Consider the following 22,468-nt stretch of genomic DNA (forward strand, 5'->3'; position numbering starts at 1 on the left):
TTACCATTCAAATAGGCTATTTTTTAATGCTATCATTTTGGGCATCTTGGTCAAGCCCTGTACAGGACCACAAATCAATAGACCGGTTGACCAACGCCTGGTGAACCTACCTTCCTAAATCAACATCCCACTCTTAAGAGTCTGGTTGTTTAATCGTTCACCAGCAGAGTCACCCCGAATGCATTCTTTATCACTCCTCTCGACGAGGAGTTCAAATTAATAGAGACTTTTGGTAAAAACTTTCTCCTTCACAAACCTTGCTCGAAAATTGATCTGTCAGCTGTCTCCTTGGCCATTATTCGCATGCCATTTTAGATATGGTTGCCCACGTTGAGTCTCACACAGATTGTTCAGGAAAGATGCAATGCAACATATCTTGCCTTTAAGTGAATAAAACCGATTTGGCCTTGGTGTGTGTTAGCGAGCACAGCCACAGCACATTTCCTGGGGCCAGTCTGCTCTTACAAGTCTATTCAAACAGCAATTTTTACGTCTTCATGGCTACAGTACAGGGTTCCACACTTGTCAACGTCTGATTCCTCCAGTGCTTCAGAATTACCGCCCTTTGATTGCTGACATTGTGGCTCCCAGAGACCACGTGGACAGCCGTGATTACTGTCCACTGACCCTCCAGGAATCGCAACCGCAAAACTGCTTCTGTGTCCTTCCCGGGATGCAGCCACCCTGTAGGAGGCAGGATCTGATATTTCCTACAGGGGTGGTAGGATACCATTTGTGACAAGTGGGTCCTTCAGATTGTCCGCCACGGTTATGCTCTTCCTGTCCTTTCTATCCCATTGTACCTTCCACGACCTACAGGATGGCCATCTGTCCTTCTAAATAAACATCTGTTATTCAGCGCCAAGATGCCTACAGGTGAATGTGGGCTTTACAGATGCACATGTTATGTGATCTTAGGGCAAAGTGCTGGCCCTTTTGGCTAAAAAGGCTAAAAGCTACGCACCTGATTGCCGCCACCGCCACGAGTCAGAAAGCAGCCAGCAGGCTCCAGGGAACGCCGCCATCTCCGCCGCCACTGCCAAGAGTCCCAGGATACCGGACTCCGCGCCGCCGCTCTGGGAGACCACAAATCCCAGCAGGCCTCGCGGCGGCGCGTACGCAGTGACGCGGGTCGCGCTGCTGAGAGCGCCAGAGCCCTTCAAAGGGAGGAGAGCCCCGGCAGAGCGGGGGGAAAAGCTACGCACCTGATTGCCGCCACCGCCACGAGTCAGAAAGCAGCCAGCAGGCTCCAGGGAACGCCGCCATCTCCGCCGCCACTGCCAAGAGTCCCAGGATACCGGACTCCGCGCCGCCGCTCCGGGAGACCACAAATCCCGGCAGGCCTCGCGGCGGCGCGTACGCAGTGATGCGGGTCGCGCTGCTGAGAGCGCCAGAGCCCTTCAAAGGGAGGAGAGCCCCGGCAGAGCGGGGGGAAAAGCTACGCACCTGATTGCCGCCACCGCCACGAGTCAGAAAGCAGCCAGCAGGCTCCAGGGAACGCCGCCATCTCCGCCGCCACTGCCAAGAGTCCCAGGATACCGGACTCCGCGCCGCCGCTCCGGGAGACCACAAATCCCGGCAGGCCTCGCGGCGGCGCGTACGCAGTGACGCGGGTCGCGCTGCTGAGAGCGCCAGAGCCCTTCAAAGGGAGGAGAGCCCCCGCGTCGCGGGACGCGAGCGGGACGCCCGGGGCGAAGCCCGGGCAAAGGGCGGGCCGTCTGTGGCCGTCCGGGGCAGGAGGAGGCAGGGCTGGGCCACCCCTCTTACATCTACTGCAACAGGTCCTAGTTCGTGGTGCTGTACTGTGGGTCCGGAATCCAGCATGTCAACCCGTTCCGGTAAGGCCTTGAGGGGTGGCGGTGAAAGTGCCCCAGGGGGCGCCATGTTCGGTTCTATGGACAAATTCCTCACCAGGGTGGCGGCTGTTATTGACAATGAGCTCGCCATATCAGAACGGCGCCTTTCTTTTGACTTCCCCCCTTCCAAAAGTCCATCTTCAGCATTAGTGATGTCCTCATCAATCTCCATGTCCCCTGCACCCTTGCTTGGGGACTTACCTGGGGATTCTCACATTGCACCACTAGAGGTTGGAACAGATGGGGTAGAAAGCTTGCTGATTGATCCTCACCTCGTCAGCCCTTGTACCGTGCTTGTAGAGTCCCGCCCCGACCCTCCCACAGCCGGCTCTCCTGGCATTCAGTCCCAATACTGCTCTGATGCTCCCACACCCGATCCACAACTTCCGCCCAAGACTCGATCTATCCAGGGGCCTATGAAAAGGAAGGGGAAAAGGGCGACCACCATCCGAAAGGGCTGTCACTCCACGCTTACTAAGCACGCCAGGTATCAGCCCCAGAGGGGCCCCACACTCCCAGGTGCCGGAGGATCTGTACCACCTGGGAACTCTAATGCCCCTCCAATCGTAGCTGACACAGTGCTACCCCCCCTGCTGGTCCCACCAGTACCTGACCTAGCCAATGAGGGTCTCTCTCTGGAGTTGATCGAGAAACTGGTCAGGTCTCTTTTGGTACCACTTACTGACCAAGTCAAAAGTTTGGGGGATAGGCTTGACCGCTTTGAACAGGCTACCAGGGACAATTTCTTTTCCCTGAAAACCCTGTTCAAACTACAGCCGAAGCCCAGCGAGGATAGGACAGATAGGAACACTGGGAAAGAGGTTTTAGCGAGACACCCTTTAGGAGAACAGTTGACACAGCCGCCCAAGCGACCAGCTTCTGGGAACGCTTCCTCGGTTGCCTCCCAGGATGGCCCGAGGCAGACAAGGCCGAATGTCTCCACTCATGCTGCCCAAGTGCATGCTATCCCTCCCCCAGTTGTAACAACCTCTGTGCCTAACCAAGGCCAAAGGAAACACCAGAAGGGAGGGACGGGTCCAACTTCACAACCGGGGGCCGCTTTACACGCCAAAACTGGCGGCACAGCGACAACCCTTAAGGCTACACCCACCACTCTTCCGCCCAAAAACCCTTCTCCATTGGCTTTTTCTCAGAAACCCACACGAAAGTGTCCCCCAGTTAACCTCCCCCCTGAGTGCCACCCGTTTGTTGTCGTCCTTACCAAAGTCCCCCCTATTAGGAGTACCCAGCAGGAAAACCACCAGGCGCTTAAGAATAAGGTCATCCATTGGCTGAAAATCAACAGGCCCCTCCCTCCGGGAGTGGATGGCATAATTCTTGGCGTACGCAGGGTGGGATGGATTGGACACGGGAAAAAATCTCTTGAAGGGGATTGTGTGGTGGTTAATTTCCAAGACGCAAGAGTCGCCCATTTGATATGCTCCCAAGGGCGATCCACGGCTGGAACGGGTATCGATGCAGTCGACTTAACATTCTTCTACCCACGGTCTATCACGACCACTCCTACCATCCACCTTGGACAACCCCCCTATAATAGCAGTCCTGGGGGCCAATTTCTCGTAGAAAATATCGTCCACGGTCACTCTTCCCCGGGAGTTTTCTCACAGCAGTTATATCCAGCTCCAGTGATACAGAATTGGGGTTCCTGGGGTTGCTGACTCTGTGACGTTCCCGGGAAGGCCCTTGTGGTTTTGAGTCCTGCTGTCGAGCCTACACCCCTCCTTAAAACCCATAGCCCCTCGATTACATCGCAAAGCCAGGCTACTGCCGAGTTTGTAAAAGAGCAAGGGGAGACCGGGGCATCCTTTGACCTTCTGGTTAGCCTCCCTGGTGTGGGTGTTGTGGACATACCGCACCCTGTCGAGGACTGTAGCATTACGGCTGTGACGGACCCCCCGATTAGGGTTTTCAGCTGGAATGTGGCGGGCCTCGAGAGGAAGCTAGCGCTGCCGGACTGGAACGCGCTAGTGGAGCAATACTCCATATGCCTGTTCCAGGAAACCTGGAGTGGGGTGCCCCTGCACAAGGCAGGATATTCAACCCACTTTTTGCCAGCAGTTCATAGTGCAACTGGTAGGGGCCGCCCTTCGGGTGGCCTATTAATTTGGGTGGCTTCAGAACTCAACTGCAGGGTGGTGGAGCGGGATACCAAATGCCCGGATCTCCTCAATATATTGCTGAGAAATTCCCAGGGCCGAGTTATCCTAAATATTTTTAACATTTACGCCCGAGGCACAAAGGGGGGTAGAGAATCCCCAGTAATAGCCTGTCTAGAAGCCCAGCTTCGCTCGTCTCCTTATAGGTCTTGTACCTTGTTGGCGGGCGATTTCAATTGTACCTTTGAGCCCCTGGACCGTGAAATTCTAACTGATCAAGAGGAACATGACAGTAGGTGGGGGATTCCGTCCCTTGAACTCAGTCCCATCAAAAAGTGGACAGAAGTGGCCCTCCAGATCAACTCATTAGCTATGGAGTTTGGTCTGAGGGCTGCCAATGGCAGGACTAGGTCCGACAAAGTAGGGGCCCATACCTACAATAGGCCAGGGCATACGTCACAGATTGATTACTTTCTCCTTGACATACACCTGTGGAGCATGGTGGAGGACATGGTGATTATACCATCTGTCGAGAGTGATCACAATCTCCTCTCTCTCACCTTGTCCCACAGGTGGCTAACTAGCACTGCGAGCAGAACTTCTCGTAACCCCGCCCCGGACCTGTCAGTAGTCGCCAACTGTGGACGGCGGCTAAAGTGGGCGAAGTTGGCACTTTCAGAGGAGAAAACCTCTGCCATTAGGCAGCTTCTTGCCTCAGCCCTAGTCAATCTTGACCCCCAAGAGGATGGGTTGATGGAGGTGGCCCCAAGGTTTTGTACCATAACCCAGGCTATTAGTGACCTCTTTGTAGTTCCAGCTAATACGAACAGAAGGAAACCAAGCTCACGAGCTAGACAGGGCTGGTACAATCAGAAGTGCAGGGAGGCGAAGTCACTTCTCATTGAAGCAGTCAAGTCCAAACTACCGTCCAGGACTAGGGAGGCCAGGAGACACTATGCACTCTGCCAAAAAAACGCTAAGATGGAGTGGGAGGATAATTTCTGGCAGGACCTCTTGGCTGCCAGTCGTGGGAAAGACGCCAAAGGTTTTTGGGACCTGGTGGGCAATAGGAACCGTCCCGATGACACCCTGAGGACCTGTACCATCAATGCCCAGACATGGTTCTCCCACTTCCAAAAACTTTATTCTGCCGCTGAGGGCCCACTAAACGACCCTTTTAACCTCCCGCCCTTTACCCTAGTTCAAGACCTGGAACTTTTTTCTGTTTTGGATGTTACAAAGCAGATTAAAACCTTGGTACCATTAAAAGCAGCTGGTCCGGATGGCCTACCAGGCGATATCCTCCGAGCTTATCCGGAAGAATGGGGGGTACTAATCTCTGCACTCCTCAATGCAATCATTGTGGGAGGCCCCGTGCCAGATTCCTGGAGAGGTGCGGAGGTGGTCCCCATCTACAAAAAGGGCAGCCGGGATCTACCTGGGAATTATAGGCCTATAAGCCTAATAGACTCGAGCCAGAAACTGGCGGGGAAAGCCATTTTGGGGAGGATTTCCCAATGGGTGGACGATAACCACATCCTGTCCGATATGCAAGCTGGGTTCCGTTCAGGTACAGGAACTATCGAACAGGTCTTTAGGCTCCTGTTACTATACTGGAAGGTGGTGGAACTGGGCAAAGGCAGTCTTTACTTGGCCTTTATTGACCTAAAGACTGCCTTTGACCTGGTACCTAGGGAGGAACTTTGGAGGGTGCTTCACGGACTAGGGATGCCCCCGAATATACTAAACCTCCTTATTAAACTGCACACCAACACCTATGCTCAGGTCAGATGGGGGCTGAACGGGGAAAAGACCGATAAGATCAGGGTCGAGAGGGGAGTAAGGCAGGGTTGTGTCCTGGCCCCCACCCTATTCTCCCTCTATATTAATGGAGTGGTAGATCATCTACTCGGCGAACCAGCAGACGCTCCCACTCTGGGAGGTGTAAAAATTCCAACTTTGCTGTTCGCCGACGACACCCTCCTCATCTCTAAAACCCCCCAAGGTCTCCAGACACTTCTGAACCGCTTTCAGGACTTTTGCACCACCAAGGGACTGGTCATCAACGTGGAAAAAACCAAGTACCTAGTTATGCACCCACCACGCAAACTTGGCCGCCCTCCCATTCTGAACTCCATACCCCTTGAAAGAGTGGCAGAATTCGACTACTTGGGAATTCGACTTAACGACGCGATGAGCTGGACCGCCCACATCAATAAAATGACAATGGCCCACAAAAGGGTGGGGGGGGCCCTCCTCAAGGAGTTTAACAACTCAACAAAACACTGTGTTGCCCCTCTACTAGACATATACAAAGCACGTGCGGTCCCTGCGTCACTCTATGGAGCCGAATTGTGGGGCCTGGGTAAAGTGGACTTACTGAGCAAGGCCGAAAACAAATTCATCAAAGATCTCCTTGCCATCCCATCGAGTAGCCCGACTATCCCAGTGCTCATGGATACTGGCTGCAAAGCTATAAGGGATCAGGCCCGTCTTCGACCCCTCTTGCTCTGGGCTCGTCTGTGGAGGGTTCCTGAGCTAAAATCTTATGCCAATGGTCTAGCTGAGGTGATGCACTCCGACGGTTGGCATAGCATTAAATGGCTGAAGGACATTAAACATCTTTTAGGGGACTTAGGCCTGGACTCCTGCTGGCATAGCCACTCCGCTCCCCCGAAGGAGACCTTAAAAAACTTTTTTGGGAGTGGGTTTGTGTGAAGCGCATCAGTAGCCAGCAGCACTGCAAAACCACCGCAGCTTTTCTGTTGTTAAAAGATGTTGTCACCTACGAGCCGTACATGGACATAATAACAATTGCCATGGATCGGTCCTTGTACATCAAATTCCGGTTAGGAACCCTACCCTTGGCCGACTTCTGCTCCAGGTGGAATAAACCCCAGCCCCCATCATGCTTCTGTGCTCTTTGTCCCGATAAACCAGAGACGGTGCCACACTTTCTTTTCGAATGCCCGGACTATGGTCGCCCCAGATCACGTTGGCTTGGTCCTATCTGCAGAGAACTGGGTACCCGCCAGCACTCTGTTGCCCTCCGGATTCTTTTAACCAACACAGCCCCTCCCTTTGTTTGTGCTGTTGCTAAGTTTTTAAAATGGGCTTGGTTGATTAGACATAGAAGACTGTCCATATCAATTTAATCCTCTTTTTTAATTAATTTATGCTGATCTAATGTGTTTTATTCTTTCACCAAATGTACAGTCATACTTTTTTTCGACATGCTGTTTTTATCTTTTGTACTGCTTTTATGATATATGCATATCGAAATAAAGCAATCAATCAATCAATCAATCAAAAAGGCTAAAGAAAGTAGGAACTGCGTGTTACTCCTGCTACTTCCGTGCTCCGAAGTACGGAGGCCTCCGTCCTATTTTAGATCTTCACATCTTCCTGTGCAAGAACATTTTCAAGGTGCTTGCGCTAGCCCAGGTCCTGTCTACCCTGTAAACGGGATGTTGGCGTTGGACTGCAAGGCGCTTTTCATATCCCCATTCTGCAGGCTCATAGGCACTACCTGCGGTTGACAATGGGCCAGGAGCTTTCTCAGTTTACAGTGGTCTCTTTTTGGCTCTCCTGTACCCCTCAGGTGTTCACAAAAGAGATGGAAGTGGTCGCAGCACATCTCGGGAGGTCGTGGGTATCAGTCTTTCATACCTTATTGACTGGCTGTTGAAAGCTGACTCATCACATATTTATTAATCACCTCCTAATAACAGCAATCCTCCTAACCTCATTGGAATTCACTATCAATGAGCTGAAGAAATGGCTGACTTTTTTTGCAGACGCTCATTCTTTGAATGCATTCTGGAAATGGTAGTTATGTGCCTTTCCCCTGGAACGGAGAGTTCAGGACACTCAGGCTATGATCTCAACCTCTATCGTGAATCAGAGTGGATTATTTTAAGGCTGCTTGGATTGCTGACCTCCTGATCCTATTGACGATGCATTCTACTTAGCACTTTAGGGTTCTGCAGTGGGATCTAAAATCCCAGTGGACACCACATCAGCGAACTATGTTGGATTGTATCCAGGTTCTCAGGGAGACTACAAAAGATCTGCAATGTTGGCTGCTGGACAATGCTGGGCCCGTCTCCTTGCCCTACCCAGTACAGATGATGGTCACAAATGCACCACTTCTGGGTTAGGGAGGCTTTCTGGGATAGATGAATATCAGCGGTCAACTTGTTGGAGGTGAGGGCAATTCGTTTGGCGTTAAAGGCCCCCTGGTCCACCATCAAAATGTTTCAGAAACACTAACATCTGGTACTGCAGCAAGCAGGACTGAGTGGATTCCTGAGCCCTGTGCCAGGAGGCACTGCATCTCTGGAAGTGGTTGTACTGCAAAGGGATTTTTTCTGGTGATGAACCACCTGGTGGTATCTTTAAACAGCAGGGCAGATGAACTCAACCGAAACACAAGAGCAGCCGTCTAGTATAGCACAAGTGGCAGTTGCAGTCTTCCAGCAGTGGGGAGAACACTGGCTAAATATTTTCGCCACTGCTGAAAATGCACTATGTCCGCACTTCTGCCAACCAGAGTTTCCAAAGCAGCTGTTGCTGAAACACTTTACATCTAGAGTGGAGCTCAGGACTCTTGTATGCTTTCCTGACACTAACTCTAACCATCAGGCCGAAGTCATTCTGTGGCACCGGATTGGGCCAGGAGAATGTGGTACCCAGAACTTCCTGGGCATGAGCATGGGTCCACTGATCAAGCTGCTCCTTCAGGAGGATCTTCTGTTGTTGCTGTAGCGCTGGGTGTTGCACCCTGGCCTTCACACTAAACTTCTCCATGCATGGAGATGGAGTTAAGACAGTTGACCTCCTTTAACATGCATGCCTAGGTCATTGCCCTCTTTGGGGCTAGTCGTCCCTCCACTAAATCATTGTATGCCAGCTATTGGTACAGGTTTGTGGATTGGTGCTGCACCTGACAAATTGACCTTTTGCATGCAAAGTTCTCGACATTTTGTTTGTTTTATCCCTAGCCTGCAAGTACAAGCTTTGAGGACTATTAAATTCTCTTTAGTCCTTCCTGTGGTTGCTGGATCCGCCATCTTTATTCAAATCGCCAGTTATGATGCAGTTTCTGAAAGGTTTGCACTTCCACTGAAGCCCTTTGTGATGCCCCATTGTGACTTGAATTTTGTTCTCACATTCTAGATGTGTACCTATCTTAGCCGTTGCACAGTTATTCCTTGAGACTTTTGTCTTTAAAGGCAGTCTTCCTCCTCTCTATCACATCACCTGGATTTGTGAGAACTTCAGGCTCTTATGGAAATCCACCTTCTTCCCTGATAAGTTGGTTTTGAAAACCTCTGCTTACTTTCTTTCAAAAGTAGTTTTGCCCTTTCTTGTCGGCCAGGCCATTGCCCTTCTGGCATTCTTTGCCCCACCTGATCCCCCTCAGGAGGAAAAGAGACTCCATGAATTGGATACTAAAAGAGCCTCTATATCTGATGTAGAAAGGCACACTGAGTGGATTAAAGGCTGAAGCAATGCAGGGTAAAACAGTGCAAAAATGTATGCAGCATCTCTCAAAGGATTGTTCTCTGCCTTAAGATCGGTGCTTTACTGTTGGAAAATAATCCCTCAAAAGGCTTGTGTACTCATCCCACCAGGGCCAAAGCTGCTACCACAGTGTTAGCATGGCGAGCACCTGTACAGGTGCGCATTGGTACATGTGTTTACAGAGCACGACTGCCTTGACAGTCTGGTAAATCGAGCAGGGCATTTTGCACGCTTGGTCCTGCAAGACTTTTTCTCTGAGCCTGTTCAGACATGCGATTTTAGAAGTTACTGTTATATCGGTATCTATTCACAAAGTGAGGAATCTGTAGTAGAAGTATCTGCCAGAGCAAGTTAGTTACTTTCGGTAACAATCTTTTTGTTGGATGCTCTATCTATCCGCAGATGCTTCACCGACCCTCCGTCTTGGACTCTTTTACATCTAAAAGAGGTTCCAATCTAGAACTTTGCACCAAAGTCATACCAATTTGTGATGGTCTCGATGTCTGAGGGTGCTGACAGCCTAGAAAGCAACTGATGTCAGAATGCAGTACTGGTGCTTTTATATGGCTCCCCTCATCCCTTGCGGAGCAGTGTGACATTTGCTCAGAGAGGAATGACATCTCCTAGTGTCAAAGAATAGAGCTGCTCTGAAAGTTTCCGGATCCAGTTTGACGTATGGGGAATATTCACAAGGTGCGGAATTTGCAGTTCAATTATCCTCCTGAAAGATAGTTATAGATAGTCTTGAATTCTGTGGCAGGGTTGATGACCAGGTGGGTTAAGGGTTCATTGAAAAATGTTTGAGTAGAGTGCATTCTCCTGGTTTACTTTCTCTTCTGCTTATGAGGGATGTGCTTAAGATTCTATTCAGTGGATGCAGGAAAGTTGCCTTACATCTTGGTTCATCTCCAGTGTAATCTTCTTTAAAGTCTAAAGCTTACCCAGTGGAATGATCAGGGTGTTGGGTGTTTTATTCTCAGGACCCTTCATTCCCAAAAAATAAAAGTAATGTAAATTCCACTTACAGGACAGTGAGATGTTCTTGCTAAACACGAATTGGGTTCTTCATATTCAGGGATGGATACACCCATTCTAGGGACTTTGTTTTGTACATATTTGAAATAAATGCGCTAATCACCTTAATTTTGTTTCGACATTTTTTTGTCCTCTGAAAATACTTCTGATGGAGCCACAACAGTAGCTTGTTAGGTTGTGGGTTGATCAATGTTTTCTTGTGCATTGCATTGTGGGGTTCTTCAAGCTATCCGCTGCATCCTACATGCAGTTTTAGGTTTAATTTGCAACAGTTTACAGGGAGTCTTTCATTGCAATCATTTAAAGCAGTTATGCTCTGCATCCTTAAGATCAACATATGAATGACTTGATGTCCTCTGTGGGGAAATGACTCCAGTATTGACACTTTGCCTTACCCCCTGAGAGTACTGAACATGATTGTTGGAAGGGATATGAATTGTGGAAGGTAGTATTAGTGTCTTTATTTTTTTTATTAGGTTTTAGTGGTGCATAGTTATGCTACTGCTCATCAGACCTAGTTCCCATGTTCACTATGCCATTGGACTTGAGATGCACCTCAGTGATGAGGTTGAAGTAGGCCAAAACCTGGCATAGATGGCTTCTGTTCCCATCTAGAGGTAACCTGTCCTAGCAGTTTGGGCTGGACCTTCCTGTTAGAACAGGCCTAAATCAGAGTTGCATATGACTGGACTCTATGTGGAGTGGTAAAGAGTGCAGAAAAAATAATTTGGATTGCGGCCAGAGTAATATGCATTGGCTAATATATATCAAAGCTTTCCATCCATCTATTGTTTCTTTTTCCAACTCATAGTAAGCATTCATCGTAACACTGTTCTTTTAAAGTAGTTAGTTTAGAATTGGCTGATCCATTGCAGTAGTAATTTGACTTTGAATTTATGCAGTCGCTTGATTGAAAATTTAAGACCTTCATTTCTTGTTTTCAGACACTACCCGAAGCAGTCATACACCATGGTGGCAGACACTCCCGAAAACCTGCGACTAAAACAGCAGAGTGAGATGCAGTCTCAGGTAAGACCATCCATTGTATAGTATGCTTCAATGTTTAAGATTGTATTGCTACTTTTAATGTAGTACTGTATAGTCTATTTCTGATTAACAACAAACTCACTGTCAATTAAATGAAAGCACATCCGTTGCTTAAGCCAAATGCCAAGAAACATAAGGCCTTTGTTTATTCCAGAACTGTTCAGCTGGAGTAAGTATACACTTGCAGTTAGAATAACTGAGTATTTTAATCCCAACTCTGTTTCACTGTGCAATCAGTGCAAGATGCGGCACAAGTACTGTTTCTTATGTTGCAGGTCCTCTTGTTCTAAGTTTTATACTCCTCAAAGCAGTCCTGCATGCAACAGCCAGGTTTTTTTCAACACTGTAAAATATGATCACATGGGATCAATGCTAAGATTCCTCAGATCATGGTCTATAGGCAGTTACTGCTGTTTCGGAAAGCCATATACCATTTGCCTGGCTGTGTGCTGTGCCATACCTAATTTTCATCCATAAGTGTACACTACAGGGGGCACCTAGAACTCCTCTGCACGCCAACAATCCTCAACTTCACTTTTTCAGGAAAAGTTAGTGATTTGGACCTCACTTTTAGAGGAAACCAGATGTATTCTCTCAGACAGCTTTTACAATTGTGTTTAAACTACCACGATCTCAAAGTATCCCAACCCAAGTCACTAACGCTATGCTGTGTAGTAGGTTTATGCGCACACTGTTTAACCTGGTACCCTGTTATATGCCAAACGATCCAGCAGGGGGAATGCTATCCGCAGCATCCTTCTGGTAAAACTATTAGCATGTATATAACACATGATTGGCAAGATGTGTATCAAAACTACAACTACTGTAGCATTTTCTAAAAAATTTAACTTGGATTCTTGATACTATTGGCCAATTTCGTTGCTTCTCACTGACAGAATAGCTTGAGGACCATAATAGTCTCCACCCCACCCAGATCAGGTTCAGACTTAACCATGGCACTGAGACAATCCATGGGCAGTTGTTGAGGAGGCCAAAATGCTGCTGGATTTGGAAGGATCAGGGACTATTATTCTCCACGACCTTAACATTTGACACGGCCAGTCATTATATTCTTAACAGAATTGGCAGCGCAAGAGTGTCCTCTTCTGGCTTCAATCCTTCCTCAGTAACAGGATATTTCAGGTCCTTGAGGGAAGGTACACTTCAGACATTTTTCCACTGAATTGCAGAGTACCTCAAGGCGCTCATCTTTGAGTCCTACTCTGTTTATTTTTGTACATGCATCCGCTGTCGGATATCGTCCTGCCATTTGGGATTTCCTTAATCTCATATGCTGACGAAACTCAGCTAGTCTTTGCTCTCTCTCAAAATCAAGATCCCCCGTTCTCCAGCCCTAGGTCCCTGTCTAGAGGAATTATTTAACTGGGTGAACAATTCTGTCCTGAAACTGAGAAGACCGAGCTTATGATTTAGTTAACTTCCTTAACCTTCGCCTGGGATGGCCGGTCTCTCTGGGTACACCGTCAACCCTCAGGTCATGCATAAAAAGTTTGGGGTTATGGCTAGACAATTACTTGACCATGGAAACTCAAGCCATAAAACTAGCTGCAACCTGCTATGGCATCATTAGGATGCTCAGGAACATTTTGCACTTGATTCCCCAATCCTTCAAAAGAATTGTGGTTCAGACACTCATTCTTTCTCGTCTGGACTGTGGAAACGCATTGTACCTAGATTGCGCAGAACTCCGTGGCTCAGGTTTTTATTTATTTATTTATTTATTTTAAAAGTTTTATACAGCGCTGGCTAGACCCGGAGGTATCAGAGCGCTTTACATGAGCATCAGATCATAGTTACAGGTTACATCGTTACAAAGGTTACACAGTTCTTAGAGCATGGCAACATAGTTACTTGTAAGGTCGAGAAAAACAATAAGCACAAATACGTAAGGGGAAAAGAAGGCAAGGTGAAAGATTCAGGGGGGGGTTGGAGTAGGGGAAGTAGACAGATAATGAAGGTGGGAAAGAGGAGGGGAGGGTGAGAGACACAGCATGGGGAGAAGAGGGGAAGGGTGACGGGGACACAAACCGGTAGACGAGTCAAGGCAACGTCCAAAGTCCAGTAAGTTGTGATCCCAAGGGAAGTGGTATCCCTTCCCTATCTCTATTGCGAGAGGCTCCCTTTACGCAGTGGACTCTCTCAGAGAGGTCTCGGAGACTCCAAGGTCTACATACTGGATCCTTCCCCAAAAAGGGGAGAGGGAGTGCTTTTCCAAGGGGTGCCATACCATACCTCAAGTGTGTGTGGCTCCCTTGGCACAGTGGAATCACTCAGCGGGTTCGCTGAGACTCCAGAGTATAAATATTGGATCTTTCCCCAACAAGGGACGAAGGAGTGCTTAGTCAAAGGGCACAAAGGACAGGGGGTAGGCAGAGTAGCAGGCAAGGGGAGAGATTCAGGGGAGAGAGGAATAGGGGCTAGGGAAGAGACAATGAGAGACGAAAAGAAGTATGCCTAAAGACCGACTGGGTAGGTGACGACCAAGGAGGGAATCCAAGGCCCATCTCCCCTATAACTAAACCAAGTAGCTCCATTGGGCATCAGACAAAATAGTTCAGTCTCAAAACATTGAGAGAGGAGGGAGGGAGAGACATAAATAGTGAGGATGCGGTAGGAGACGATAGGAGAGACGACAGGAAGTGCAACAATGTGGTTCAACAATATACTAGAAGATGATCAACAAGTAAACATTAAATCAAACAATCAGCAATACAATTAGGGGAGGAGTGGAAGGCGAGAGAAAGTAGTGGGGGGTGAGGGAGGAGAGGGAGTGAGGATAAGGGAAGAGACAACCATAGAGACAAAAGGAAGTCTGTCTTAAGGTTCACAGAAAAACAGGGTGGGGACAAAGGGCGCAAGGGCATGTGAGGGCAGAGGACAGAAGCTGGAAAGAGTAGGAGCGGAGAGGGGGGAAGGTTGCATAAGGTGCATAAGGTTTGAACAGACAGAGGCACGTATCTCCTGTCTGGGGGCTGTATTGTACTGTCGTGCATCAGCCATGTTGCTCAGGTCTCAACATTCGGGGAAAAAACAGTTTAGAATAGAATTATAGGCTACGAGGATAGAAGTAAAAGAAGAAGGTGGAAGGGGAGGGCATAGAAACAAGCCAGAGAGGGAGTTGAGTGATTAGAGGATAGACCACCCTGCTGGGACTCCCCGCTCAGGAAAACATCCCAGCTGGATGCCGTTGCTGCGGAAATGAACGTGTAGGTGGAGATGGAGATGCTTGGCGTAGTCCAGCTCGGTATCAGAGAAGGTCTGTCATAGTGGCTGCCAGAGAATCGAAGGCAGCGGAGGCCGCCATTTTAGAGTCAGGCACATCAGGACCGGGCCTGTGTAAATCCTTGTGTAAGCGTAGATGAGGTGGATAGATCTCCACCATGATAAAGCCCTGCTTGCGAGAGACTATAGACTGCCCGGATGTCAAACTGGTGCCAAGAGGCATGGGGCAGAAGCAGTGTGACACAATCTTTCTCTGAGATTGTGGTTTATTATTGAAATTTCTGGGCAGGCTTGTGGAGAGGCACCAGTGTGCTCATCAGCCATGTGTGCTATCAAGTGACTCTGTTGCCCTATACAGTTCGTCCCGTTTTCTTAATTTCGTAGCCGCTTAAACAGTGTCTCTCGCAGGGCGCCATTTTAAGGTCAGGCACACCGCTCTTCACAATATCCCTTGGCACGAATCTGCCTGGCAAGCTGATGTCCCTCTACTGGCTCACGGTAACCCAGAGGATTACATTTAAAGCCCACTCTCTAGCTCAGAGGGAATTCTTTGATAAAGGCCTGCTGTTCTCCCCCTACACTCCTGGTAGAAATTTGTGATCCATCTATTCTCAATGTGCTGTGGTTCCCTCCATCAAAAAAGTCAGTAGTGGAGGCTGGTTCTTCAGATATAACGTTGCCAAGCTCTGGATTCCTAACCCCTCACTTTACGGTCACCCAACCTGGAAATTTTTCGACAGCTGCCGCCCTTGGTGTTCTCCGGCCACCCTGACTGGTACTGATTAGCACTGGGATGCCTACAGATAGCTATGTGCTCTTAAGTTACTTAGAGAATAGAATGCTGTACAACATGGTGATGTTGCGTTGTTCCAAAATGTGTAAAGTATTCCTGCTTCCACCTTGTGAAGAACATTTTTGGAGTGTCTATGGGGGACAGGCTGGGTAGTGTAATCTCACTTTAACATCAGTCTCCCTTTTCATCAGTGGTTTAAACTACACTGAAATCCTTCTATTCCAGTCCTTTATTCTCTCATATCTACTTCTTCCAACTTAAGTCATGTGTGCCCTCAAACTCTCCTCAGTTTTATTCTTGTTTTCAATCTGTCACTAGCCAGGTCTCTTGATTCCAACCTTTCCCTCTTCATAATCTCACAACAGCCATGTTTTTATTCATGCTTTCTACCTCTAACAAACATCCTTCTCCTGATCTTTGTCCCCACGGTATCGCTCTCGCTTGTCTTGTTTATCTCCTCAGAATATTTCCTCACCTCAAAGCCAGCCTTTACTAACTACTTATTTTAAATTCCAAACTTCTAACCTATCACAGCATTGCTTCTTCACCTTTGGTTTGATTGAGTTTTTGGAACGTCTTCTCTTCTTACTTTCCACAAATATCTATTTTTTATCCCACTCTCCTCTCGGAAAGCATGTCTTTTCTATTAGCACACCTTTAAAACATTCATAAATACTGAATTTCTCCTTTTTTGCGGGGGTGCCCAACACTCTTCATAGTCAGTAATATGTTGCTAAAGACTTGAAGTAAACCCCTGCCTATAAAAACCCAATTATTTTTTTAATAATTTCGATTTTGAAGCACACCTAAGCAAAACGTAGTAACTTTGCTGAAAATCCTATTGTGGTTCTTCCTTTAACTGTTTGGCTGTGCTCTTGATCTTTACATATGCCATTTAAAGGTGTCGCAATGATGCCCTTCCCACATAAACGTACATCCTGTTTCTCTTTATTACCTGGGCCATTGTCCATTTTTTTATTTATTCCCACTGTAGGAGACAACCGCCTTCATTGCCTGAAAAAATATGTTCGTGGCATGTGAGCTGTAGATCACATGCTTTGCATAGCCTTCCATCTAGTGTTGGGTCCGGATGTTTGCACTTTGTTTTGTTTCGAAGAAGTCTTTTCCAGTCCCGAGGTAGGTGTCATCCTTTTGGTGATAGTGCGCATGAGCATTGACTTCGATGGCGTAAAAAAACTATCTAACAATGTTTTCGGATGTGAATTGCAGCGCTCTGGTTCGACACGGTTTCTCGGGTTCCCCTCTGCACAGTGGTATTGTTTCTCAATCGTGTTTCCCATTCTCCGCGTATCGTTATGACTCAAAGTCCTCGATTAGAAGATTTGTGGAGGGCTGTTGGGCCTACCCGCATCGTGTTTGCTAGCACTCGATGGAACTGACTCCATTCAAACTCTGTCCCGGGTGTTGCGCTAAGTTTCCATGCAATGACTTGCACGAAATGGGCAACCTCTGTTTATCTCCGGAACATGACGAACAAGATTGAGACGCTTGCCCATCATTTAGATCCGAGAAGACGCTCCGTGACTGGCTCAACGTCATGAAATGCATCCACAAAGCGGCTCCTCACCAGACATCTTAAAGGAAGATTCCGGTCAGCGTACCGTGGGTATCGACACCCCCCTGCCCCAACACTTGTCAAAGAAAAAAGCCTCCGGTCCCTCCTCTGCCCTCGGGCCATGGTCAGCACTGAGAAAGTTTTGGCCGCACTGCCGCCTGGCCTGGCACCAAAACACAAACCAAAGCGTTTTGGCTCGGGATTGAGTCTGCCCCATTCCGGAGCAAAACTAAAACCTTCGGGCATCAAAATCTAAGCACGTCGTACTCCCCATCCCTTTACACATCCATGCAAAACTTCCAGAGAAAAGAGGCCACATCCCTTTGAAACGCAAGAATGTGGGTACTAACCCTTCTCCTCCCATTACACCTCCTTAGCCCATTGACCCAAATTTGCTCATCAAACCTGCAAATCCCCCACAACCACCTGATCCACTAGATGAAGGGAATGGGGATGAAGATAGACCACAGGACATTATTGACCCCAGGTAGGACTATAATACAGATCCGAACATAGATAACAATCCAGATTTATACCCTTTCAAACCCTCACCACCTGATGACAACATAGGGTATATAGAGCTACTTAATAGGGCTACTTAATAGGGCTGCTCAATCCCATGGGGTGGAATTACATAAAGAGGCTCTTTAAGATTTTCTATTTGAGACCTCGAGTTCCTCTCAGAGATCAGCACAAACACTGCCTAAGTTTGTGGGAATACTTAAACATACTGATGACATTTTAAAGACCATGTGCGGGCAAGTATTATCACGCTCAGAATAGAGATAAAATACAATCTAGCGCCTACTGACCCTACTTACATCAAGGGTCAACTTCCATTAGACTCCCTTGTAGTCTCTAACTCGTGCAAAACTCACAAACCAAAGGAGATGCCCCTTCTCCTGATAAGGAGTCTAAATTGATAGATGCCTCAGGCAAAAGAATAGCATTGCAAGCAGCCAATCACTGACCATTTGCAAAAGCACAGGCTCTTCTATCTCGCTAAGACAGAGCTCATTATGATGAGCTAGAAAAATGAATGCAGGTTTTATCCGACAAGCACAAAACTAAAGCCAACGACCTAATTCAGGAGGGGAAATTCATTTCCAACATGTCTATTAGATGCACTTTAGATGCATCAGACACCGCAGCTCGTGCAGTCAACACCAGTGTATTGCTACGCAGACGTGCTTGGCTCAGAATTTCGGGGTTTAAACCTGAGGTCCAAGCCTCTATTCTGAACCAACCCTTTGATAAGGAGCACTTCTTCGGTCCTACAGTGAACACTTCTTTAGAGAAGATGAAAAAAGATATGGAAGTCGCTAAATCCATGGGGGCTTTGCAACTCCCCTCGTTGCTCCTTTAACTGGGGCGGCTCCAAAAACACCTCAACAGAAAATCCCTCCTCATTTTACAAGGGCTATAATCAATCGCCCTCATCAAGAGGTTACTTTAGAGGAGGATTTAGAGGGAACAACGGCAAGGGAAGAGGCAAAGGCAGCTCAACTCGCACTTACCCTGCAAACACAAAACAGGGACTTCCCTCTTCTACCCCCTGTCATTCCACTCCTGTCGGGGGATGTCTCTCCCAGTTTCTACCCGTCTGGAATATAATCACCTCAGATGATGGGTTCATCAAATTATCCAATATGGTTACTGCCTGGAATTTAGACACTCCCCCAAATATTCTTCCAAGATCACACACAATGTCACCAGATCACCTCAACCTTCTCAAACAAGAATTTCTCTGTTAGAAAAAGGAGCTATAGAACCAGTCCCGTAACAATATCAAGGGGCAGGTGTATACTCCCTATACCTTATGATTCCCAAAAAAGAAGGGTCTCTCAGGCCTAAACTAGACCTCCCAAGACCTGAATCTATACATCCATTCGGACCACTTTCGTATAGTGACACCAACAAGTGCTCCCGCTCCTTCATTAATGAGACTGTCTGTCCACTTTAGATTTAAAGGACGACTACTTCCACATCCCAATACAACCCGCTCACCGCAAATACCTCAGGTTTGTGGTGGCGGGACAATATTACCAATTCAAAGTGCTCCCATTCGGAACCACTACTTCTCCCAGAGTTTTGCAGCGTGAATCTTTCTGGATTCACTATGCTGTGCATTATTCCGCGGTCTAGTGGATGGGTCCGGAATCGTAGTCCTTTTTTTTTTTTTTTTTTTCGTAGCCCAGGTGGGCGTCTACGTCCCACCTTTTGGTGTCCTTCCTGTGACATCTGCATGCTTCCTGCGGAAACTCCCACCCTTGGGCGCCATCTTCAGATTCTTTTTTCCGCCGGTGGGTCTGGATCGTTCCCGAAAGGGCTCCAGAGATTTGGAGAAAAGAGAAGCCAAGAACCAAGTTTTTGGGAAGAAAAGACTTAAGACTAAGAAACTACAGCATCGAAGGGAACGACGAAGGTAGAAGATCTTCGAGGAACTTCAACGTCCAGCAGAGAATGCGCAATCAGGGGGCCCCCTGAACACGAGATGGACAACACACCATTCAAATTCTGCCGGAACTGCCACCACAAGTACGCGCTGAAAGACCAGCACCCAGTTTGCAACCTTTGCCTGCCGGTCGACCACGAAAGCAGGGACTGCAACGCCTGCTCCGCCTTCACGCCGAAGACCCTTCGAGTGAGAGAGAGAGGCAAAGGAGAGCTAACTTCGCCATGCAGGGGAAGGGACAACCATCGTCCCTTCGAGACCTGGGACTATTGACCGTCAAGGAGGATTACGCCGCCGAAGCAGACGACTGCTACACTGTCGTAGAGACCGATAATACGAAGACTCCAGAAAAGGTAGGAGACTCGACGCCCCTAAAAGTCCCGAAAGACTCTCGACAGTCTGCCCAAGACTCGAAAAAACGAGGGCAAGACCCTGAAAGCTCCGACGCCAAAAGCTCCGGCGTCCGCAGCAACACCCAGGGCCAGCGTATCCTCACAGAAGGACTCCCAGGCGCCGAAGGGCAGCGACCAACCAAGGTCGTCAAAGCGTCCACGAAAAGGAACGCTCGACGCCGAAGACCTCTTCGACGTCGACGAAGGACCCGAAACCCGTCTCGACGCCGAAACCCGTCTCGACGCCGAAACCCGTCTCGACGCCGAAACCCGTCTCGACGCCGAAACCCGTCTCGACGCCATCAAGCCAGACAGACAGGCACAACTAATCGACGTTGAACAGGCTGCCGAGATGGAAAGAAAGAAGAGAAGACTCGAAGCAGAGATTGAGAACATCCTGCAGCGAAAGAAAGATTTCGACGAAAGGATGAAAGCATATACAATCCCGTCTAAGCCAAAGCCGCCGGTGGTCGAGTTCGTCGAGGAAGAAGAGTTCGAGGTCGAAGGACCGTCCGAAAGCCAGGAAGATCTAGAATATCGAGAAGAGACCCCCTACTACGAGGAGGAGGAAGATGACAACCAGAGGACCTTTCAGGGCTCCTCATACTCAGAGGACCTAGAGTGGCAGGACATCGAGGCCGAGAGTCCAGAAGAGGGAGTGGACACATATCCGGCGAGGCCCTCGCCGCCCGACGACATTGGACTTTACAATGAAGGTGTCAAGAACGCAGCAGCAGCGTTCAAAGTAAACTAGAGGAGGAACAGCCAAAGGCGGATTTCCTCATGGAAACACTGCTCCCAATACAAACTAGGAGCCAGTACCTGCCAATGCTCGAAAGCATTAAAGGACAAGGGAGAGAGGGCTTCAAAGAGCCGGCGACTTGTAAACCCGTCACACCCAGGACGGAGAAGAATTACAGGCACTCCCCCAAGGACCCACCCTACATCCAGGGAACGGTCACTGCAGACTCCATCATTGCGGCAACAGCAAGGAAAAGAGCCAATGTCCCGACAACGTCAGGACCACCTCCAGACAAGGAGAGCGTAAGGATGAACCTGACTGTGGAAGTAAGATCGAGAGAAATGCCGCAACTCACTGACGCATGGCCAATGCCAACGCCCTGCTGAACAGACACCAACACCAGATCCTGGACGACCCGGGCCAGTTACTCAAACATCTCCCACAAGAATACCAGCAAAAAGCTACGCACCTGGTAGAGGAGGGGAAGAACGTGGCAAATTCTTTCCTAAAAACAGCACTGGACGGTGCAGACACAGCCAGCAGACTTATGATGCTGGGCATCACGGAAAGGAGACCAGCCTGGCTCGGAATATCAGGTTTTAAACCTGAGGTGCAACACAATATCCTGAACACCCCGTTCACCGGCGAAACACTGTTCGGAGCACCAGTGGACGAAAAGCTCACCCAGCTGAAAAAGGAAAACGACACCGCAAGATCCATTGGGGCCTTGCAGTTCAGAGGGACAAAGAGAGGAACCCCGTTAGAGACCAAACGGGAGAGGGGGAAACCAGCCGGGAACGTCGCACCAGACCTTCCACCAGTCACACCAGGGCGACACTTAAACGCAACAGGGCCAGCAAAAACAACACTAGCAATACCAACAGAGGGGCCAGTCCTTTCGCGGGAAGGGGAATGGCCGGGGAAACAACAGAAGAGGGGGACAACAACCCACCTCCAAGTGACTCTGCCACACTACCAGTGCACAGCCTCTCAACAACTCCAGGGGTAGGGCACACATACAAAAAAGAGGAGTGGCTCGGACTACACATGCAAGAGCACGTAACACCGGTGGAAGGAAGATTGAACCGTTTCTTCCAGGAGTGGAAGAAAATAACTACAGACAGATGGATTCTCAACACCATACAGTACGGGTACTGCATAGAGTTGGAAAATACACCACCAAACAGAAAACCAAAAAGAAGAGCACTAGCAAACAAGGAACTAGAGATACTTCAAAGGGAAGCACAAGAACTCCTGTTGAAGGAGGCTAATGAGCCTGTACCTCCCGTAGAGAGGAACAAGGGGGTGTACTCCACGTACTTCCTGGTACCAAAGGTAGACTAAACAATGAGACCCATCCTGTACCTAAGGTCCCTCAACAAATACATAAAAACCCAAAAATTCAAAATGACGTCCCTGCAAGAGGTCCTTCCACAGATACACTTCATGGTCACCATAGACCTCAAAGATGCCTACCTGCACATCCCAATGAACAGGCAGCACAAACATCTTCTAAGATTTGTCATCAACAGAAATCACTATCAATTCACATATACCCTTACCTGGACGACTGGCTACTAAAAGCAAGATCATACAAGACATGCAAACGGCACGCACGGCGAGTGACAGATACACTAATGGCCCTGGGTTTCTCCATCCACTGGGGAAAATCCTCAATGAACCCTG

General features: G+C 48.5%; 1 protein-coding gene across 1 annotated transcript in view; it reads left to right on the plus strand.

Moving 5' to 3' along the window:
• Positions 1-22,468, plus strand: part of LASP1 (LIM and SH3 protein 1) — a 659,855-nt gene that overhangs the window by 331,152 nt on the left and 306,235 nt on the right. The window contains exon 3 of the mRNA XM_078645624.1: positions 11,479-11,563. Coding sequence (XP_078501750.1) covers positions 11,479-11,563 — 85 coding nt within the window. The remainder of the gene's footprint in view (positions 1-11,478; positions 11,564-22,468) is intronic.

This window comes from Lissotriton helveticus, chromosome 5_1 (assembly GCF_964261635.1).
Source record: "Lissotriton helveticus chromosome 5_1, aLisHel1.1, whole genome shotgun sequence".
In the NCBI taxonomy this organism is placed as follows: Eukaryota; Metazoa; Chordata; class Amphibia; order Caudata; family Salamandridae; genus Lissotriton; species Lissotriton helveticus.